Source organism: Plectropomus leopardus, chromosome 2, assembly GCF_026936395.1.
Source record: "Plectropomus leopardus strain MGB_pleo_1.0 chromosome 2, ASM2693639v1, whole genome shotgun sequence".
Lineage (NCBI taxonomy): Eukaryota > Metazoa > Chordata > Actinopteri > Perciformes > Serranidae > Plectropomus > Plectropomus leopardus.
Genome location: NC_142177.1, coordinates 12275644 through 12297291, shown reverse-complemented (window position 1 = coordinate 12297291; position 21648 = coordinate 12275644). Strand labels below are relative to the sequence as shown.

At 38.3% G+C, this 21648-nt stretch overlaps 1 protein-coding gene across 2 annotated transcripts in view; it reads left to right on the top strand.

Moving 5' to 3' along the window:
• Positions 1-21648, top strand: part of cpne5b (copine Vb) — a 144962-nt gene that overhangs the window by 36624 nt on the left and 86690 nt on the right. Inside the window, exons 4-7 of one of the 2 annotated variants that reach the window (XM_042496425.2) lie at positions 4671-4774; positions 7413-7452; positions 9015-9029; positions 11494-11570. In XM_042496425.2, the coding sequence (XP_042352359.1) occupies positions 4671-4774; positions 7413-7452; positions 9015-9029; positions 11494-11570 (236 nt within the window). The remainder of the gene's footprint in view (positions 1-4670; positions 4775-7412; positions 7453-9014; positions 9030-11493; positions 11571-21648) is intronic. The other variant, XM_088085362.1, reaches the window with a different exon arrangement.

The following is a 21648-nucleotide window of genomic DNA, read 5'->3' as shown; positions in this document are numbered from 1 at the left end:
GTATTGCTACAGATTTCTTTAGTCTTAAGTCTTAAGAGTAACTATACACTCAAATTTTGCCCAAGAAGACTCACACAGTACAAGTTAATTATGAGCAATACGTGTATTGTTAATTATTATGTGTAAAAGGCAAAACAAAAATTATGCAGTGAATGCTAATGATTCGTCATTTCATAGTTAAGGAAATTCAGAAAGCCTCCATATTAGAGTCTGTTTTTGGCTTCCTGCTGGCTCCCCACACACACATGAAAGGCACAAAAAAAAATTAACCAACGCTGTTGTTCAAACATTCTTAGCTTTTATTCGGCCCATAGATGAGTTCTGATGTTTATGATTTTACAGCTGTGTTTTGTTTGTCTTTTGTAAAGATTGCACATGGATTAAGTATTTTGTGCCAGTCAGTTACACATGACCTAAATTCCTCACAGGCCAGGGCTGGTTCGAGGAGCCTGAAACAAGCCTTTTTAAAATATCTAAAAAGCCAAAAAAGTTGAAAAAATAAAAAATTGATACATTTTTTTTACATAGGCCTGCTGTAATCCATCACAGAATTGTTGCCGGGAAAAAAACACCAACAATTCAAAATTTGAAAGATTTCTTTCTCACTCTCACTCTGTTGGTTGATTGTTCAGTAAGTCCACAAAGCTTTCCCCACCCTTGAGCAACTTGAAAGGCAAGCATGAAGGTCAACTGTGTGAGGTTTTGTGTGTGTGAATGCATGAACACGTGGATGTATGCGTGCACTTGATCACACATATTGTGAACTTGCACTTGTTCCATGATCATTTAGCATCTGAGTGAAAAAGAAGGCAGGTGGTGCGAACAGTATCTTTCTGAAGATGAGACATGGCTGACCTTTTCTATTTTTTACCCTCTAATTTTTTAATGACTTCACATACCACCACTTGGTGTTGGTGCTCTGTGTGAGTGTGTGAAGCAGCAGCATTGTCTGTATGTGTCTGTGTGTCTCATTCTTACATATTCACAGCTGTAGCTCCAAGCTCTAACAAACTGTGAGATGCATTTTCCCCATGAAGCCACATTTGATGGGGGAAAAGTGTGAGGAGGAAATGTTTTTCAGCTGACTGTTTGGCTCTTTCTCCTCCCTCAACAACAGAAGTACCCTAAACTCTCCATCACTCCTGTTGGGATGTTAAATATTCTGTGTGCTTCTCTCTCCAACTTGGGGAATCTTAAACACACACCACTGCTTTTTACTGAAAGCCAAACAGAAAAAAAGCTCAGTCTACACAGCTAGCCCACACTGATTCACACCAGTGTCATTTACCTCTCTAGCCTGTTAGAACACAAGAACCCACCAAGCTCATTATAGCAGCTCCATATTAACTATCTGCTGAACATGGTACGAGGAGAATAAAAAAAAAAATCCATGTTGGCTAAAGAACGACTGGACATTTATACAGCACAAATCCCCAGGGGTGATTCCTGTGTGCTGCGAGAAGAAGATAATGAAATCTTTGTCTGGTTTGGAACAAAAAACCCACAAAAATAATGACGGATTAAACTCAAGTCCTGTTATCACTTTGCTCTACTGGGGCTTTTATTTTACACCTCTCACTAACAGTGTGAGTCTAAGTAGTGTTTCCCCGTGTCTGTGTTTTCAGGACACATTTCAGTATCAGACACCACAGGTCTCTACAGCCTGAAGAGTTCCATTTGCCATATGTGTGTTAGCCGCTCTGCATCTGTGTGTGTGTATGTGTGTGTGTGTGTGTGTGTGTGTGTACATGTCAAGGGTGCGGGTCAGGGACTTCGTGCCAGATTCTCATTAGCTGGCTCCAGCAGCCCAGCAGTGTCTAATGAACTCTGCAGCACGGTATTGTCTCTTCCGCTCAGCAGGGAAATCACATTATGGAGCTCATCTTCGCCATCGCCCCCCTTTTTTACTAACGTGCGCTCACAGCCTCATCAACACCTTCGGGGTCTCGTAGAAAGTATGGGCAGCTCACGGATTCAACATCCGTGTCCTTTTCTCTGCTTTTCTCCCTCGCTGGTGTTAAATTTAGATGTTCAGTAAGTGAGTTCATGCTGAGAAAAATATAACTTTAAAAGTTCAAAGAGGTGTTCAGCATTGTGTAACAATATGGAAGTGTACTGTTTTGAAGCGGTTTTGTTGTTCTAATTGCCCACATTGTATTGCATTTGTTGTTTTCTCTGTATTGATTAAAAAGGTGAGGTTAACTCACGCATCCACCTACAGTACCTGCCGTCCACATTATGGAAAAAACAAAATCGACTCCTACTTGCAAACGGCTTCCTTGACATTGATTGAAATTGTAGAGTTTGGCAGCTTTCCAATAAAAACAGGGCATTTTTGGCTTGAATGCAGTCATATGTTTACAAAGGCTCATCGAGCCTTCGTGGAATTGGCTCCTTGTCTCTGAAGCTTCCACTGATCGGATCAACTGACTCAGTTGCTGATTTTAAATCTCAAATCTTACTTTTCAGGAAGGCTTTTTCTAACAGCTGACAGATATCACTACAACGCTCATAAGCTCTTGGTTTTTACTTTTAGTGTGTGCATGTGTAGGATATATATGAATATACATTTTTTTTATTATTTACATTGCTTATTGTCATAGAAAGTAAAATAGAATCATAATTACTTGTATGGAGACATATGATTCACATGTTGGTTTAGATATTTTTGAGGACCATCATTGTCTCCAGGGTGTCTGCATGTTAAGATACCGCAAGAGCAAGATCTTGTAGATGTTTAGACTTCAATGATGGGCACAGCTGTGAAATGCACTGTTTAGGGGTGAATGAGTCTTTTGTTACTTAAAGTTTTTGGTATGTCTGTCCATGCACATGTGTTGTGCCAAATGCCTCTTTAATAAGGACAACTGAGGCTCTTTGAGTTAATTTTTTTATTCATCAAGATTATGTATGATTAATATTCCTCGAGTTTACTTTATCATTCATCAAAGTGAAGACTGACTAAGAGTACAAGACACTTATATTTTTAGAACATAATATTTTCCAAGAGTACTTTTTTTAGTGCCTATGGGCTTAAAAGTGCTCTATAAACAAAATTATTACCATTATCATTAATATCATACAAAACATCAGATTTTACATCTTTATTATTGTAAACTGCGTACAAGCGACATAAAACAGCAATACTCCGATTCCAATAAGTGCATGATTTGAATTACAACTCCAACAGTTTTAGCAAAATTAATGAAGGATAAGATTAATTAAAATACATTTTAATGAAGATTAATTTGATTAAGATAATTAATGAAAAACTAATCACTTCTAACTAGAGAAACAGGGATGATTAGCAGTCATTGGAATCAAGAGTTTAAACTAAATGTCATGTTAAAAAAGTTCATGATCAGGCATAAGCCTGGAGGGGATCATGATCATGTTTGTGTATGTGACTGTGTGTATCTGTCTGTCCACAGCTTATCTCACAAACTACTGGACCATCAGCCTAACATTTTATGTGTGCATGTAAGAATCTCTTGTGGTTGCTAAGAAACCTGTTTTACTGACTGTTTTATACCATCATTGATTGCTGACTCCTCACTTCACTATATAAAGCTAAAGGCATAATACAAGATGAATAAATCCCCCTTTTTTGGTTATCTTTGCCACCATCTTGACTGTAAGAGAGCAAGATAGGAACATTTCACCAGGCCCAGGTCCCCAAGTTCCTGTTGCCATGGCAGCAACCCGTTTATGTTCCATCCTCTGCATGGAGTCATACCATTTTTTGTCTGCTTTTTTTTTGCCCCTGAATATTGTACCAATGTAATGCGGCCATAGGTATAATGACATTTTACAATGAAGAACTCAAAGTGTTCAGTGGTTGCCAAGGAATGAACAAGAATAGAGGAAGCATATTGATGTCTTAAGTACATGTCCCTGAACATCCAGGTTGAGTTCCTTCTTGCGTTCATCGACAGCTACCATCTGAGATCTTTACACTTGGAGTATTTGATTAAAAAAGGGGAATTCCAGGCGGCTTGGAATGATTTATGTACATACTGTTTCTCATATTTAAAACTCCTCATCAGCTTTTTGTACAGTATATGCATGTGGTGTTGTTGGGTATTTGCCAGCCATTTCCCTGGCATATTTCCCTGCATTTGGCACTTTGGGAGTGAGAATCCCACTAATTAGGAGGCCTTAATCACTGCCTTTCTCCCCCTCTCCCTTCCCACTCTTTTCCCACTCCCACTCTCTCCCCTAATTTTCTAAAAGAACCCTTCACACCACTCTTCCCCCTTTCCTTTATACATCTTCAGCTGTTTTTCTAAGTCCGCCCATGTTGTTTCTCTAGGTCTCTCTCTACACATTTTCCTCACCTCTTTCGTTATCTCGTTCTCTCTGCGGGGTTCATGAGTGTATTCTCCTGCTGTAATTAATGTGGGAGAGGAATGAGGATCAAGGAACCTGGAAATGCACCCTTCCTTTGCACCGCAGCAGCGTGTGAAAGCACCTCCATTAATCAGGCCTCTGTAAATTTATGTGTATGTATGTGTGATAAGCGAGTGTCTGAGGAAGAGAAGCAAAGAGTGGGGGGAAAAAAATGCAAGGTGATAAACGCACAGTATTTGTGTATTAAACAGTTTTGTTGCATTGCTTCTCCTTTCATCACTTGTCTCTCCTGATCTCCAGCTGTCTTTCTCCTTCCACAGTTTGGCAGAACGGAGGTGATAGACAACACCCTAAATCCAGACTTTGTTCGAAAGTACATCTTGGACTACTTTTTTGAGGAGAAGCAGAACCTTCGCTTCGACTTGTGAGTGATTTCCTTTGAAGCCGTATCAGCATTGTATCTTCTCTCCTGCACTCTGTCCTCCTTCACTGTGGTGGATTTTTCTCTCCATCTGTTCTGTGCCGATTGGAAGCCCTGCAATTACAATCTTGAAAAATTGACCGTTTGATAAACCCTGCCCCCTAACAGTGATTGCCCAATCATAGATTAGCAACTGTAACTAGGCACTGCAGGTTTATAAAGTACTCTACAAGGATTATCATTTCTGGCAAGCCAGCTTAATATGTACAATAGTAAGTAATAAGCTACCCACAAAAGTAACCTTTCCAAAATGCAATGGGCATGTCATCATTTTTCTCCACCTCATCAAATCCCTTTCTTTTGTAAAATGAAGCAAACAAACATTACAGCATAAATCTAACCTCTTTATTGTTTTTCAAGCATCTAAACCATCCGATAAAAGTTATGCTAGATTAAACATTTCAATTACATTTTTATTTATACTACTGTGCTATAATACTGGGTCCCACTCGCTCTACGCTGCAAAAGATAAGCACTACTTAATTTTTATGCGTTCTACATAGTTCATCAACTCATGTTTATGGTCATCTTTCAGTAAGTTTAGCCTCTTTTTAAAGCGCATATGTAGCCATCAAATGCATAGCCTATTTAAGAGAGTCCTTTATGGGGGCTCTCATATTAAAATGGCTGGAACAGCTGGTTAAAGATGCCATTTTTTGGGGGATGCATGATATTGGATTTTTTGTCAATATCCGATATGCCTATATCAAACAACTAATTTGGCCAATAACCAATACCGATATCAATATAGCTCTCTTCTGTAGTGGAATTTACATCAACTGAACAAATGACCAGAAAATATGGAGCAATCCAAGGTCGGATGTGTTTGTATTTGTCAGAGATGCGGACAATATCCACAAGAATACACATTGCATCTTGACATAAGTCTGTAAATGGACAAAATTGGATCCTGAGAAATCTGGAATCAGGATATCCATCCATGCAATATACTACATAAAATATCCTACAATGTAATCTGCTTAAGATCTATGTGCCGGATCTTTTCATATATCACCGGCATCTTTGACATTTCCTGTTTCATTGGTACCATTAAATGTTGGAAAAATCGTACAGACATGTACGACATCAGATAGATGTCTATCTGCTTGGATCAGATATCTGTCATGGCACAGGAGCCATGACAGATAATCAAACCAATCCTCAGCATTATATCTGACATTTTTGTCAAAGTTATTATTATTTTCTGTGTAAACTTAACATTATGTGAGGTGTTTCATAAAAGTTATATGTATTTTTGGACTTTTTATTTATTACCGAATTAACGTAAGTAGACTAATATTCTAACTACCAACATCTGGTAAAATATGCTAATGACGGTTGTCTTTTCAGCAACAGTTTAATAGTGTTCAGCCTGAAATGAGGATTCTGCTTTTGTTCACTTCTGTGTGAAATCGAGGACCCACCGTTTAGAGTGGAAAATCTGCCGGAGTTACTGCAGTAACCTGCATATATGCTGTGTAAGAACTGAAAGTTTGATGGGCTTGACAACAGAGAAGGGGTGTGGGTGTTTAACTGTCATTTCAGTTTAATGAAAACCCATCAGTTTTGTCTCGTTCTCTGTCTGTCATTGATGATTTCTCAGTACAATGATATCTCTTCCTGACACAAGAGTGATCATTATCCTTGTATATATATAGCTTGGCGATGGCAATCCCAAAGGGTTAACTAACAGCTTTTCACAGGCTGGACCAAATGCTGCCTCAGCATCCACTTGAAACCACATTGACAAACAAACCAACTTTAACAAAATGACTCGTAACCCACCTTTTTATCCTAGCTTTGCCTTCACACAATATCAAAACAGATGTGATTTGGCCATTCTACAGTGTATCATTTGATCTTTTTTTCAATTAACTGTGAATCGAACTCATAAACATTGTAGTGTGTGCAGCCTGAATAATCTCCAGGCAAACAGTATCTATCGTTTCATCTGATGTTTAATCTTGGTACATCACATATGCTCTATTTCCTTCACTTTCATAGCTTTATATTCACATGCAAATCAGACCAGGTCCACCACTCATTATTATGGAAGAGAAAAAAAAGGTCTTGTTGAACCTTTCCCAATTACTCTACCCCACATATAGCAACATCTGAAAAGACGCTAAGATCTTGTCCTCTTTTTATCCCGGCTTATTCTGAATTTTAGTGTATGATATGTATTCTGATAACCTTTGTCTTTTTGATCTCCCATAAGACCTCTTTACTGACTGTGGTTTTCAATTTAGCAAATTAAAATGTTATCTTGTTTTCTTTCATCCTGTTTTGCTTCTTTTTTCTGTTCTGTTAAGTTTTAATTCATTCTCTTCCTCAATTACTGATGCACTGTGCCCTCAAACCTACAAACAAACAAAAAACATCTGAAAAGCCAAAATAAGATAAGCGCTGTGAGAGTATTTCTTTTTTGCTCCCAGTGATGACAAATCACCAGGGTTCATTTTAAATCTTGCCTTTAGGAGTTTATCAATCAAAATGTCCCCATTTAGATAAAAAAAAAACAGTCTCCTCTACAGTTTTTGAAGTAAAATGGCTTTGCTGCTTTTATTTTGTTTCCTTTTAGGTATGATGTCGACTCAAAGAGCCCGGACCTGTCCAAACATGTGAGTGCACATATTTTAACCTTGCACCACAGATAAGTGGAGGCCAGTCTTGAGTAAAATCTGAATTACTGGCTTGAATGACTTGAAAGTCAATATTGCCGGAGTGGTTTGAGACTGGCCAAACCCTTTTTATCGGTGGTCTAATGGTGGCAATGTTTAGATTTTTCTGTTTTCTTTAATTGTGCCTGCTGCATGGTTTCTTCTTGATGAAATAAAGCAAACCCTTTTTTTTATTGCCTGATCATTGAAGCATCCAAATCCGCATTTATTTTTCTCCTTATTCACTATATTTGTATTTAATTGTTCATGGGGATTATCCATTCTGTAATTGTTCTATAAATATGCTAATGTTATTTCTATATGGTACCTATTGAGTATGTTTACATGCACAAAGCAGTCCCGTTTTTGCCCTTATTCCGAAAAAGACAGTATTCCTACTAAGCTGCTTACGTTCATGCAGCCATACATACTTTAATTAATGTGCTCTAACATGTTGTTTATCACGTCAAAATATAGTAAAGTGGAACAGCTGGAGCCATGTCATTTTGCCTCTTTGTATCAAAATAGGACATTTTCAGAGTTTCCTTCAAGTGGGGAACTCATTAGACCATGCAAGCTCAGCCCTCCTCTTTCATTCCTTCCACCACCTTTTTCAAAAGTTCAGCATTTCAATTGTTGTACATATCCAAAAACATGTAGACATGCAAGTCTTTCATAATGTTTAAATGTATGCGTGCTGCTCTTTCAGACCAGAAATGTTGGCTTTGTTTTTGGACATGCATCTCTACCCCAGCTTTGCAAACTGTTGGCGAGCTGCTATTCATGTCAATGCACAAAGCTGACCATAAACAGAAAAGAGGCTGTGTTTCACAAACACTGGCGAAAAACGCATTTTTTGAAAGCACTGTATACATGCCGAAATAATGCCATTAAAACCAGAATAATACCAACATATCCCTTGTGTTAATTGGAAAAATACTAAATTCAGGCATGACCTGCATAAAATTGAGACTATTGTTATATTCAGAATCAATAAGTGTGCATGTAAATGTAGACACTGGGTCATATTGTCACATTTTTTACATAAGTCTACTAGTGGTACTGCAGTGGTAATGTTTTAATATATCTTGCTGTACTTTCATGTAGAAAAGCTTGGATTATGCAATGCTTTTAACCGTTAGTTTCCATTTTTAGTATCATATTACAATAATTTTTGTCTCACTAGAAAATGATAAGTAGTTTCATTATTAATAGGGCTGGAAACTATGGTGACAGAAAGCATTGAGAAAAGTTCAAAATAATCAATTTTAATGATTATTTGACGTATTTGGATGACTGGGGTTTGTATTTTTTCATCAATAGTGTTAGTTCTTCTTGTAGGCTTTGGGTTTTAGTTCTCCCGCAGCATGTTGTCTCTACACTCTAACTTCATCGTCTTGAGCAGTGCTAGGAGTGCTAGGTATCTGAGTGTTGTGTTTTGGTATATGATGTGCTCTGTTGTTGTTGTTGTTGTTGTTGTTGTTGTCATTGCTGTTGTTGCTGCTGCCCAACTTTTCTGGAAGCCTGCAGAACTCAACGTAGGTCCCAGCATCTCTCTCACTTCTGACAATGCATGGCCGCTGTCTCACATGAATGATCCTTTTCTCAGGAAGAAGGATGGCATCACTGATTAGAACAAAAAGCTGAGAGCCAACCCATTTATGCAACCCCTAAGCATCATTGCGGTCACAAAGGGCTCCACAGCAGCCACACAATGAAAAGAAATACTCAGTCATTTTGTCTTTCAGCAGCTTTTATAGCATGTGATTGTAACATGATGAAGATTTTCGATGCTCTCCCTTGGAACAGTGATCGGAATCAGTAGGCATCACAGACCATTGAAATAAAATACACTATAGCCTGATGTTGAATTATTTAGTGTGCGCCTGTCTGCAAAGGCCAAAGTTAGGGAGTCTTTTGTTTAGATTGTCCCACATCATTGATGTGACAAGCTCAAAGAAGACTGTGTTGAAACCAAACAGACAGCACAGTCCTGCACAGGTCTTATTTTCAAGACCTGCTCCCAAACCTTCACTGCAACGTCCAATACCACACCTGTCATCCACACATATGGCCAATATGGTCCGCAACCCAATCCAATTTTTATATATTTATCATCCAGCACCCGTGATCTGACCCGTATGTTCTGTGTTTCATCTAAAAGAAAACCCGCGATAAAACCCTAACTCTGCCCCTACACCTAGGCCTAACCCTAACCCTATCCCGGGGTACCCAAATCGATCCAGGACTCTAACATATAGTATACACACACTCTAATGTATCAAATCAATGCTGGGTGATACTGAAAGACTTTGTCAGGTTAAAGACATTATTATGGCTGAAACTATGTAACTCTGTCTCTTCATTAATGTCCTGTTGTGAATCATGTTTCTTGCCATTGTTCATGGTGCTGTGAATCTCTCCATCTTCACCTATTTGTCTGTTATCCTCCACAATTCATTAAACCAGTGGTTCCTTACAGGTGGGTTGTGGTCAAGAAGTGGGGACCGTCCTGAGTTGGTCACAATTAATTTGGTCAGCTTCATTAAAAAAAAACAACTATCAACATTTTTTTCAAAAAAAATCTGTCAGCAATTTTATTTTTAAGGTACTATATTTCACTTTATTGTACGTGGAGGAACTACAACATGCAACTTTTTAGTGTAAGTAGCCTATTGAGGCTAGTCTTGTGCCAAAATTAGTTTTGACTCCTATTGTAATACTTTTATTTATGTTCAATGTTGGTTTTGAGCACAATTTTCTAGGGGTGACCCAAAGTATTCAGTCTAAGCAGCCTGATTCGACTGCCAATCTCACAGGTAGTCATCACACAGCTGTATATGGGGATCTAACTTATGGGATCTTCGAAAATTAGTCGAGGGAGGCATGTTGAAACATGTTTGCAGTTTGCATCCCTCTCTCTAAAAGAGAAACTCAAAGTTGTTTTTATAACCACGGAAAGCAAGCAGGAACCAAACTAAGTTACTGCTATTGTGACTGCTTGTTTTGCAATCCCCCTCGTTCTCTTTCAGGACTACAGACAGTGCCACACCTACAGAAGCGCCTTGGATGGAAGGTGCAATTGCTCAGTCAGAAAGACAGATTGTTTAATTGAATTTTTAAGCTCTTTTGTTTGGTGTGGAAAAATGGAGAGTAATGTTGCAAAAAATAAAACATGACTCATCTATCCATCAACAATAGGCAAGAATTCATTAATTAGATTTGACTATATAATTCTTGGCCAGGGACACCCCTACTAATTACACTCTCTTCCTGCTTCTTTCATTGAGCTCCAAGTCCCAGCTGTAATTAGGTTCATTTTTATTTAAATTTTGTGAAGCAAAATGCAAGGTAGCAGAGTGATTAGCGCTGTCTCCTCACAGAAAAAATGTATTGGGTTTGAGTACTGACAGGTGGTTAAGTTGGTCTTTCGTACCTGTGACCTGATGTCAAGGGAAAAATTCAGACCCTGAGGCCAGACCAGTAGGGAACCACTGCATTAAACCATGCTTACCATGCATACAAAGCCCTCATGGTGGAGGCGGCATTGGATTTCACTTCAGCAAATGTTACATTTCACACCAAAGCTGGATATGATGTCACATTTTTGAGCAGAGCGCCGTAATCGAGTCTTTGAGTAAAAAGAGAACACTATTTCTGTTTCACAGCCGACAGCATTGCAGTTTTTAATCTGCAAGAATTACATGAAGTGGGTTTACATGACACCACTACAATCACGATTTAAGATGTTGTACTACAAAATAGCCATATACTTTGTTAAACACGTAGAACGGGCCACATTTGAAACTCTGACCTGCAAATTTAAGGAGTATGACTGAGTACCCCTCTTGAAATTCTTAAAATTTCTCATTTGCATGAGTTCCACTGGTAGTAGTCTGACTATACTCTGATTTCTTGTCTTTCCACTTCACATATGCCAACCTCCTCCCCCTCCTTCCTCTCCCCCTTTCCTTCCTTTCCTCCTTCCCTCCTCCCCTTCAGGACTTTTTGGGTCAGATGTTCTGTACTCTTGGGGAGATTGTTGGATCACCAGCCAGTCGACTGGAGAAACCACTGGGGTGAGTAAAAGCCTCAGGCAATTTTCTCGCTGCCTAAATACCCCTGACTCCAGATGTGATGGAGGAACACCATACTGTGCTAAGAGCTCAGTTAAGACAGAAGAAAAATGTTTTGGACCCAAGTACAATGACCGTTCTCAGATCTATGGTTTATAAACCTGCCTTCATTTGTGCTGAAAGAAACTGCATTTGAGGCACAGAGAGAGTGTGAGTGAAATGACAGGAGAATGAGGAAGAGGAGGGGGAGGAATTATAGAAAACACATTGGTGTTTTAGCAAGACACTGATCAGACAAAGAAGGAGAGGAAGGGAGGAGACAACACATCCTACAGATGTTTTCCACTGATAATTATTGTCATTAAAGGAAAGGGTGAAGCGCGGAGCAAAATTACCCAAATTACAGCTTGCCTCATCAGCTTGTGCTTTTACACTGGCTGAGAAAATGTAGTGTTAATGGGGGTGTACAGTGATCTGTCTTTATACATCTATTATCCATCATCATTCTCATCATCATCATCATCATCAGCAGCAGCAGTGTGCTTGTGTAATTCAGGTGAAGTCATTTAAAGGTTACATTCAGTGAGATGTGCTGTTTCTCAACTCTGGATACCTTGGAGAACATTAAGGGGAAATACTACTACTATTACTTTGAATTGTATGACATGTTAATGCCATGCACTACTCCTGAACTTGTGACATTTATCAGTTACAAAGAAACTTTATACCAAGCTGATTTTAGAGCAACAGATACAATATCTGTATAACAGATTAACTCATTGATCTGTTGAGACTAATTTATAGAGGTGCATATTAATTACTTTAAATGTCTAAATGTTCCCTCAAAAGATATATATTTACATCAATAATATCATGAGGAAGCACATATAGAAGAGATGTCAGGCTTAGCTACTGATTTATGTGTAGAGCTAAATGAAATGATTTCTTTGTAATGACAGGGCACAAGGGTCCACAGAGGGGCCAGTATGCATCTCTTATTGTATATGCAATATCTTAACTACACCATCTGCATGCATGTGAAAACCATAATCATGACCAACCATAATCAGTTTCATGAGCTTGGAAAACAGACTTGTTTTTTACCTTTTTGACAATGAAGCTTTAGATACTCAAGTGGGTTTTTACACTGTTAAGCGTGTCTATTAAAAACACACCTTTATACTGTTTATACAAAATTTGCTATGTTATTGTTTGTTTGTTTTGGTTATGTCTGCCCCTCATTGAGCTTCTTTTTATATAATGATTTATTAGAACTTGATTAGTTAAGTCATTCACTCATTTATTTTGTATTTGAAAATATGTGTAAAGCACTTTGTAACTATGTGTATTTAAAAAGTGCTACATAAATAAAGCTTTCCTTACTACGAGAATTTTCTCAACATACAGTATATACTTCAGATCACCAAATTTATAAGATTCATTTGGACAAGATGTGGATTGCTGGAATAAATCCTAAATTGCTTATGCCAACATGTTTAAAAAGAGGACATGGGCTGGTATTGTTTAAAGTTTGTGATTCTGTGTGTGTGTGTGTGTGTGTGCGTGCGTGCGTGCGTGCGTGCGTGTGTGTGTGTGTGTGTGTGTGTGTGTGTGTGTGTGTGTGTGTGTGCATCATCATGGCAAAATGTGATCCTAAAGACACCTATTATTGTGGATCTACCACAGATGCTGTTTTTGAGTATTTTGTCAGATGTTTATATGTCTGTCTGTCTGTTTGTGGATAGATTTTCTCATCCTGAACGTCATCAGTCATAAAACTTTACAGGTGTGGAGTATAGATCACAATGAAGGCCGAGTTCATACATGAGTGTGGTCCAAGCAATGGTGCCAGAAGGGGATAGAAAGCAGGGAGGGGAGCATTGGTCCCTGGTCTATGCATTTTCTGATTCTTTCTTATTTTATTACCTCCACTCCACCTGCTTGATTCTTGGCTTCTTTGCCTGTTTGTCACTAGGATCACAGAAAACCTTCCAGCCTGATTTTTATGTAATTCAGTGGCAGAGTGTAGCAAGGGTCAAGGAAGAAATCATTACATTTTGTAGATGAAATCACGAGACAGATACATGAATTATTGTCATTCTCACAACATTGCGAGATAGGACATTTGGCCTAGGTGGAAGTCGCTCTCCAAGTGTCGTTCTAGTTAATTAGCCTAGACTATTTGGTTTCCATCAGGTTTTCTTTTCTGTGCTTTATCTTTATTTCAGGTACATGATGTTTTGAGTGCATAGCTTGTCTATAAATGTTTCACACGTCAGTCATTCTATTTATTCTATTTTTATAAACAGTGTTTCTTTATTTAGTGTTTCTTCTTTTGTAAGTTAACGCAATTTTATTATTTTTACAGAGCCAGCTGCAGCAAAATTTCATTCCATGTGCACTGTTGAATGAATATTTGGAATGATAATAAACTTGATCTATCCAGCTATCTATCTATTGCATCTAGTGTTACTTGGTCTGTACTTGGTCATCATCAGAAATGTACAGAGAGGCAGATGCTGCAGATGTACGCATTAAGAATAATTATATTGGCAAAGTGCACAGGAGCATACCAAAAATGTCTCTCCCCAGAGTACATCCCTGATGATGACACAGTTGCAGAACTGTTGCAAAAACATTTTGTGACACTGCGTGTGTCTTTTCCCCACAGTGCATGCATAGACTATTGATGTTGCTTAAGGGGACATTAGCAGTGCAGATATGAGTGCGCCTTGAGCCTCTATTTTGAGAGCATAAACCTCAACAATGTTATTACAAGTTTAATATCAAACTATTTTTTTTCTGCGCTTAGACTTTATATGGTTATATGGTTATAAAAGGAAATAGAGCTCTTGCCAAATAATTCATTTTTAATTTGAGACACTCTGCAGCTGAGAGATAAAACAACTGGTTGCCAAATTTTATTCTTATGGCAGCCTTTAATCTTTATTTAAAGGCAGCAAAAATAAAGTCCACCAAACTAGCACAACCCTGGGTGTAGCATGCAGACAGTACAGCATCTGTTTGTTTCACACGATATTCATTTTATCGCATTTAAGGTTCTGTATGCAACATTCAGGGCATCAATATAGCAGCAAACAACTATTTGGTATGTTAAGATACCATGGATAGATGGTGTCTATCCAGAGAATAAAATCATGCTCTGCCTGTGTGTGTTGTAGTCCCAGTTTCTCTGTGTTATTGTGGCACAACGGTCTGGCCGTGCATATATGTCAGTTTCTGTTTCTGTATCCCACTGTTTGGCTAATCACTGCGTTAATACAGCAGTTACCCTTGATAATGGCAACAGTGTCGTCATTATTACGCAACACCCAACCTCCATTTTGTCCCTTGACTAACACTTTAAGCACTGTTGTGATTGTTAGCACTTTCCATGTAGTTAGCACTGTTTGCATTGTAAGCACAGTCCATGCAGTAAGCATTTGTGGAATTAGTGCGGTTTACATAGTTAGCACTGTTCATGCAGTTAGCTCTGTTCACTCAGTAAGCACAGTTTGCACAGTTAGCACTGTACACAGTTAGCACTATTCACGCAGATAGAACTGTTTGCTCAGTTAGCACTGTTCATGCATTCAGCACTGTTCAAGCAGTTACCACTGTTCGCACAGTTAATACTGTTTGCACTGCTCACATCGTTAGCTGTTAGCACCATTAGCTGCAACCTGCCAACTCGCTCAGCCACCTCCATGTGCAGGCATTTTCAGCTCACATTCTGAATTGCAGATACACTCTGAATGTCGCGTTCATCTCCTTTAATAACTGATCATAGAAAGTAATAGGTTTATTTTTGACACACTTTCATGAATCAGATATGGGGATCAGTTCCGTTCTGTGATTTTACTGAATATGTAAAACAGCTTCCTCAAATTCAAAGACCGACAGATATTAACCTCCAGTAAGATTACATTCAGGATTTAAGGTTTATGTGAACTCGAATAAAAGTGTTGATCAGCAACTTTTAAAGTTATGCTGGTGAGGTTGTGCAGTGCTTTTTTTAACCCCTCTTTGCGGGGAGAGTTACTGAGGTGGAGGAGCAGCGAGAAATACACACAGCAGCCCACTGAGCACCACCAGCATAAAGTGATGCATTGCTCTGGTAGATGTGCTACCCAGTGGAGTTTGTTTTCCTGTTTCTGTGGAAATGAAGAGTGATTTATATTTCATTGCTTGGAAATGTCAAGACATTTGTTTAAGCTGTGCTGAGTCATGGAGAGAATATTTCAGAGCATGTGTTTGTTTTTCATGTTTGTCTCAACTGGTCCTCTGCTTCACTTTTCACCTGCACACAGAAGACACATAAAATGGAATAAATATTTGTCTAAGAGGTGAGTGAAGGGATCTTTGGTAGCATTAGGCTTTTAAACTATCAGTCTCTCTGGCTGTCTCTCTCCAACCTAAATGTATGCATTACATCATAAATACACAACAACATTGACTCGAGATAATCGTGTTCCCTTCTAAGCATTTACATGCACACACACACAAACACACACATTCAGAGCCATACACATTTAAGTAATTGATTGCAGAAATCCTGTTCCTTGGTTAAATGGCATATGAATGCATAAGAGTTCATCCTATTCTTTTTTCCGTGTTCTCTTTTCTCTGGCTAATTGTAATGGCTTTAATCTTCCTGAAATTAGTGCTTGTTTAATTAGGCAGCAGCTGATTTTCATTATGTGAAAAAGGTTCCTAAAGGAAAAGACAGAGTGAGAGAGACAGAGAGGAAGAGAAAAGGTGATGTACCCAGAAAGTGCTTGTGTATTTGAGGCACACAGACATCCAGACAGAGACGGAAACACCTGATGATGATGAGGAAACATGAAAGAACCCAGAATTGCCAGTCCAGATTGTGCATAGAAGCATATCACCAGGAATTATGAAAAAATAAGCATTAGAATAGAAGTGAAGAAGCAGACTGAAGACAATATGTAATGAAAATATTGAAAAGCAGTGTAAATAAACATTGCATTATGCATTCCAAAACGCATTGGGTTGTATCTTATTTAAAAAAAAATATGACTGGATTTGTGTGTGGCGCTACCCTTGACTGGCAATACTGGCAAACAGTATAAGCTCACAAAAAGTCAAGAAAGGTAATATTCCTAGACCTGTTTTCTAAAACTGGCATAATTGCTTTATCAAGTCATCACAAAACACATTTTACTGTGCACTCAAACAACACTATACAACAACAATACAGCATAATGAATGATTTCGTATGATTTTAACAGAAAGAGGAGCATCCCTCTTTTTGATGGTAATGAAAATCATACCGTTGGTATACCATAATACTGCCCAAAACCTGATGGGATCTATTCATTCCAGTGAAATCTGGCCACAACAAATCTTCAGTGAAACATGCTCATAACAAAAACACATACTGTATTTCGTTAAGATAACTGACAAATGAATGAGACAGAAATCATATTTTGGCACAATTCTTACAGCTTCTTCATTTTGGGTACAACTGATTCTGATCTCTAACGTTATAAGTATTATTTCGTACCAGAGAGCACTTGCATCATCATCTACATCGCATTTGTTTATGGTGTCACTACATTGTAGAAAGAAGCGTGAATCCCAAGATCCCAAGCCAATACAATGGTCCACTATTACAATGGATTATATTTTGGAGACAATGTCAAGAATGATCCCCTCGCCTGCCTCCCTATTTTATTACCCTTGACTGTGCAGTTCAGAGGATGACATTGGCGCATGCGACACTTATATGCAAATTTTGGAGACCAGGAACATTAAGAAATGTCTTTGCCACTTTATTCACTGACTGTTACTCACATTAAATAGCAGTTCACCTCTTTTGGTCGTTTTGGTACAGTTGGTTTTCACACATGATACAAACCACAAGCTAGTGCTAGGGTTATAAATTGTGAGCACTTTCTTAATCTATTATTGGTAAAATTAATCAGTTGTTACTTTGAAAATAACATAAAAACTTTGCTTATTTTTAACAATACCAAATGCATTTTTTCCTCAATCAAAGCTCACCGCAACATATTGCTTATACTTGGAAAGCAATGCATTGCCTATCAATCAACAAATTAAATTTCCCATGTTCAATACAATTCTAAAGATTTAATTAATTGGTCATCGATTAATTGTTATCATCCCTAGCGAGGGATGTACTGTATCAACTTGAGACCAAGTGGACCCCAGCAAGAACTGACATACCACGCTTAGGTAAGGTACACACTGTTCACACTAATCAAACAAGCTGGACTTTAGAGTCAAGTGTACTCTGATCCAAGCTCAGCTCACTGATCCCTTAGTGATTTTTGTAGTGTGTGGGATTCTAGAGAATTTATCCACTTTTACAGCCCTTCATTTTGTAACTGATGCCGAACAGTCTTTTCCATCAATGCAAGAATAGCTGCACAGCCCAGCGTTGTTCCCAATGGTCTCTATGTCTCAGAGGCTCAGCACTGATCGATTTTGCAGATACTTGTTAATTTGTGTATTCTGGTATCACTGTCTTGAGACGGTTGAATGGTATTGCAGGGCACAGGGTAATTAACATCGACTTGTAATGAATGTATCAGAATGTGTGGCTCTCGTCAGCCTTTGTTTACTGCACTGTATTATTTACAGATTCTCTGTGAGGCCACTGAAGCACACAGGAAACACACACAAAGCCTTCCAGACACAGGCAAATTATTTTGGATTATATGCCAGAGTATGTGTGTGCATACATGACTATAAAAGCAGAATATGTGTATACACAGGCATGCTCAGAGCTGTGCATGCGTAACCTCTCTCTCCTGTCATAAAGTTATAAATAACAGATCATTCTGCCTTTGATGAAGTCAGCCAAACCACATGGCATCCTTTGGATCAATGAGGCACTCAGCTACTCAGCTATTAAGTTGTGAATTTCGGAAAAATCAAAAACATGTAGAGACTGCAACACCAATGTAGGACAGCTCCATCCACTACATGCCCACTAACAGAATGCCTGAAATGAACAGGACACACTGGGAATGAGTGAGTCTATACAGATTTATAAATTCCACAAATGTGTTACATCTGCTGTAACTTCTGTGGTGTAACATTAAGTAGCGTTGGTACTTAAAAGTCCAGCCAGGCGGTCCGTCTGTGGCCTGTTAACAAGTGCCGTGAGTAATGTCTGTTTCCTTGACAACATCAACTAACTTCTCATTCACTCAGCAGGTGTATTGTAAGGCAATTGTGATTAACCATCATTAACTTCCTGTCATGTGTTTGCTAGATTGGGATAACTTGTTAAGCTGACTGTGCAGACACTGATCGGTGATAAAATTAAGATGTTTCTATTTGCATTTTTAACTCTAGCTTATCTTTACTAGATAAATGTTGTGTTTTTTTCAACAAAACCTTCAACAAGGGTTTGATATTAGATATCAAACAGATAGCATCAAGTAGATATTTTCCCATAGTAAAGCAGTAAAAGCTTATATCATTTTGATGATTTTTCTGTGTTGGGGTTCGGTGTCAGTGGATTGTGTGTGCTAGCTAGCTGTAAGGCTTGGTGGGCCTCTTTAACAGAACCGAGCCATAATTAATGTTATGTTATTAGTTGTTATTGCTCCTTGCTCCTTTTTCTAATTTACAGGGTTTTATGTTTATAACGTGAAGCAACTTTTGAACTCTCTACTTCCTTAAATGTTAATGAGATGTATTCATAGCGTGTGTGTGTGTGTGTGTGTGTGTGTGATAGAGGGAAAGAAACAGAGCCCTTCCGCCAAACAAGACATTTGTTTCATCTGAACATCAAAGGCGCTTTGCTCTTTTATGATTGCTTCAGATTTTACAGTCCTCTCTTGCCACAGGCCTCAAATGCATATTTTATTAAAGAGGTTAACATTCTCTTGTCATTTATATTTACATAGAAAAACTATTTAAACCAGCAGTGCAGTGACAAAAGCCTGCTGCATGATGCCCTTTGTTTCCTTTGCTAGTTAATATTTTTTAAAAATATGAAAGAATACACAGTCTTCCACATGTAACCTGGCAGACCTATTTATAAAAACAGAAAATGCAGTGAAAATGTATGTTAGAAGAGATGTAATATGCATAATTATTCTTTTTCGTTGTTGGCAGATTGGACTGTGTGTATCTGAGATTTTTCTGCAGACTTTACACATATCTACACTATAACATGCCAATCAAGGTGACATTTACAATAGTTTTTTAATTCATTGCATTTGTGAGCTCAATGACATTATTCTTTTGGTAATTACTATGTGTCCTAACAGCAAGCGAGCATCTGACTACTGTGCAGCATCACGTTACATTTGAAGCTGTCTGTCCACACTGAATGTTAGAGTAGGATAGAATAGATAAACTTTATTATCTTGTCTCAAGACAGAAATTCTTTGACAAGGCCCAACAAAACACATAACTCACATTTAAACCACATTAAAAACACATGGCAGAATTATACAAAAACGGGACTGTTAAAAAAGTAACTAAGGGAAAATGCTAGAAAACACAAACACAATGCACACACAGAGCCGTGTCAGGAATCCCGCTGGCAGAGTAGCACCACTTTTGTCTCTTCTATCATACCACTACTATACACCATACCACGTGAAATGGAGATACTGTATAAATAATTCCTCAATTCAGCCTTGTAAATCAGCTGTTCCTTGCCCATTGGAGCACTTCCAACACCAGCGACAGAAAAAAAAGACAAAAGTATAGCTAAAAACAACACACCACATTGTGCTGTCACTCCTGGGCACTCAGGACAGTCCAACAGAAATCAATGCAATCACACTGATTAAGTCACTGACACTTGCTTATTTGGCATGCACTTAGGAACAGGTGTTAGACTGCCAATTAAGTATTCACAGTTGAGCATTCTTATGTTTTTTTTTTAATCCATTTCCTTTTATTTTTAAGTACTGGATGATGATCAAGAAATCAATGATGATGATGATTCACAGATGCATGTATAATGATGAATTAATAACCGTATGGTTGCTATTAATAGCCACAGCTGTAAGAATTGGTATGAGTAAGGATGGAGTTGTTTTGTGGCTAAGTCACACATTGGGGGAAAATGTGTTAGATATTAAAACAGGTGATTAATGGTGTTGTGTCTGTATGTAGGGGAGGAAATTAGGCTTGTGCACATGTGCAATTTTTAATAAAGAGTGGGATTCATAAAACACAACCATGCATACACATGGCTTTGAAAGCTGACGCAGAGAGGGTGTAAGCATATTTCTGCCTTTGTGGAGGCTAAAACTTTATGTATACACAGGGTTTTATATATCTGGCCCCTGACATTTCTGATTGTAATGACAAGGCAAGATCTTGTAAAAATCTTGGTTGGAAGAGTGAAGTTTTTCTTTATTATTGTTTTTTCACCCCTGGGAGCCATATTACTTTAAGAGGTTGTTGGTGAAATGCTGGCCAGTGAGTCTATGTGCATGTGTGTGTTAGAGATGCGGAGAGACATTTTCCTGCATTTAGCGTACACAGCACCTCACTGTTGAGAAGGAAATGTGACCTATTATATTATCATAAGCGATACAACTTGGAATTACCCAAACATCTCACTAGCTAATTTAGCATGCTGCTGCTGTTCTGTTCTAGTTTGACTGCAAACAAAATGTTTAAACAAGTGAGAAATTAATTGTGCAAAGGATCCTTCAGGTTTTGCTGTGCTTGCAGTGGAAAAAAAAAGCCTGTCAGTGCAGGGAATAGCTTATCGCAGTCAATTGCAGGTTTGCTGATAACAGTGGAAAGAAGGTCGTATTGCAAACAGTTTGATTACCAGCTAATTTTCCTGCTTAAGTTGAACCCATGCTTATTGCTTTATAGGAAACGACAAATAGCTGCACCGGACTACCATCTACGCATTTAAAAATAATTTGGTCATTCAGCTATTTTTCTTGTTTTTGATATATTCTGTGTTTGTCATCTCACAGCAATATTGCTGCAAGCAGCCGTGTCTTTGGTGGAGAGTTTTATCAGTAATTCACAAAACATCTCTGACATCCATGGGTCATGGGCACAGCGACAGGCACTACCTTTGCAAAGCTTTCAGCAATAC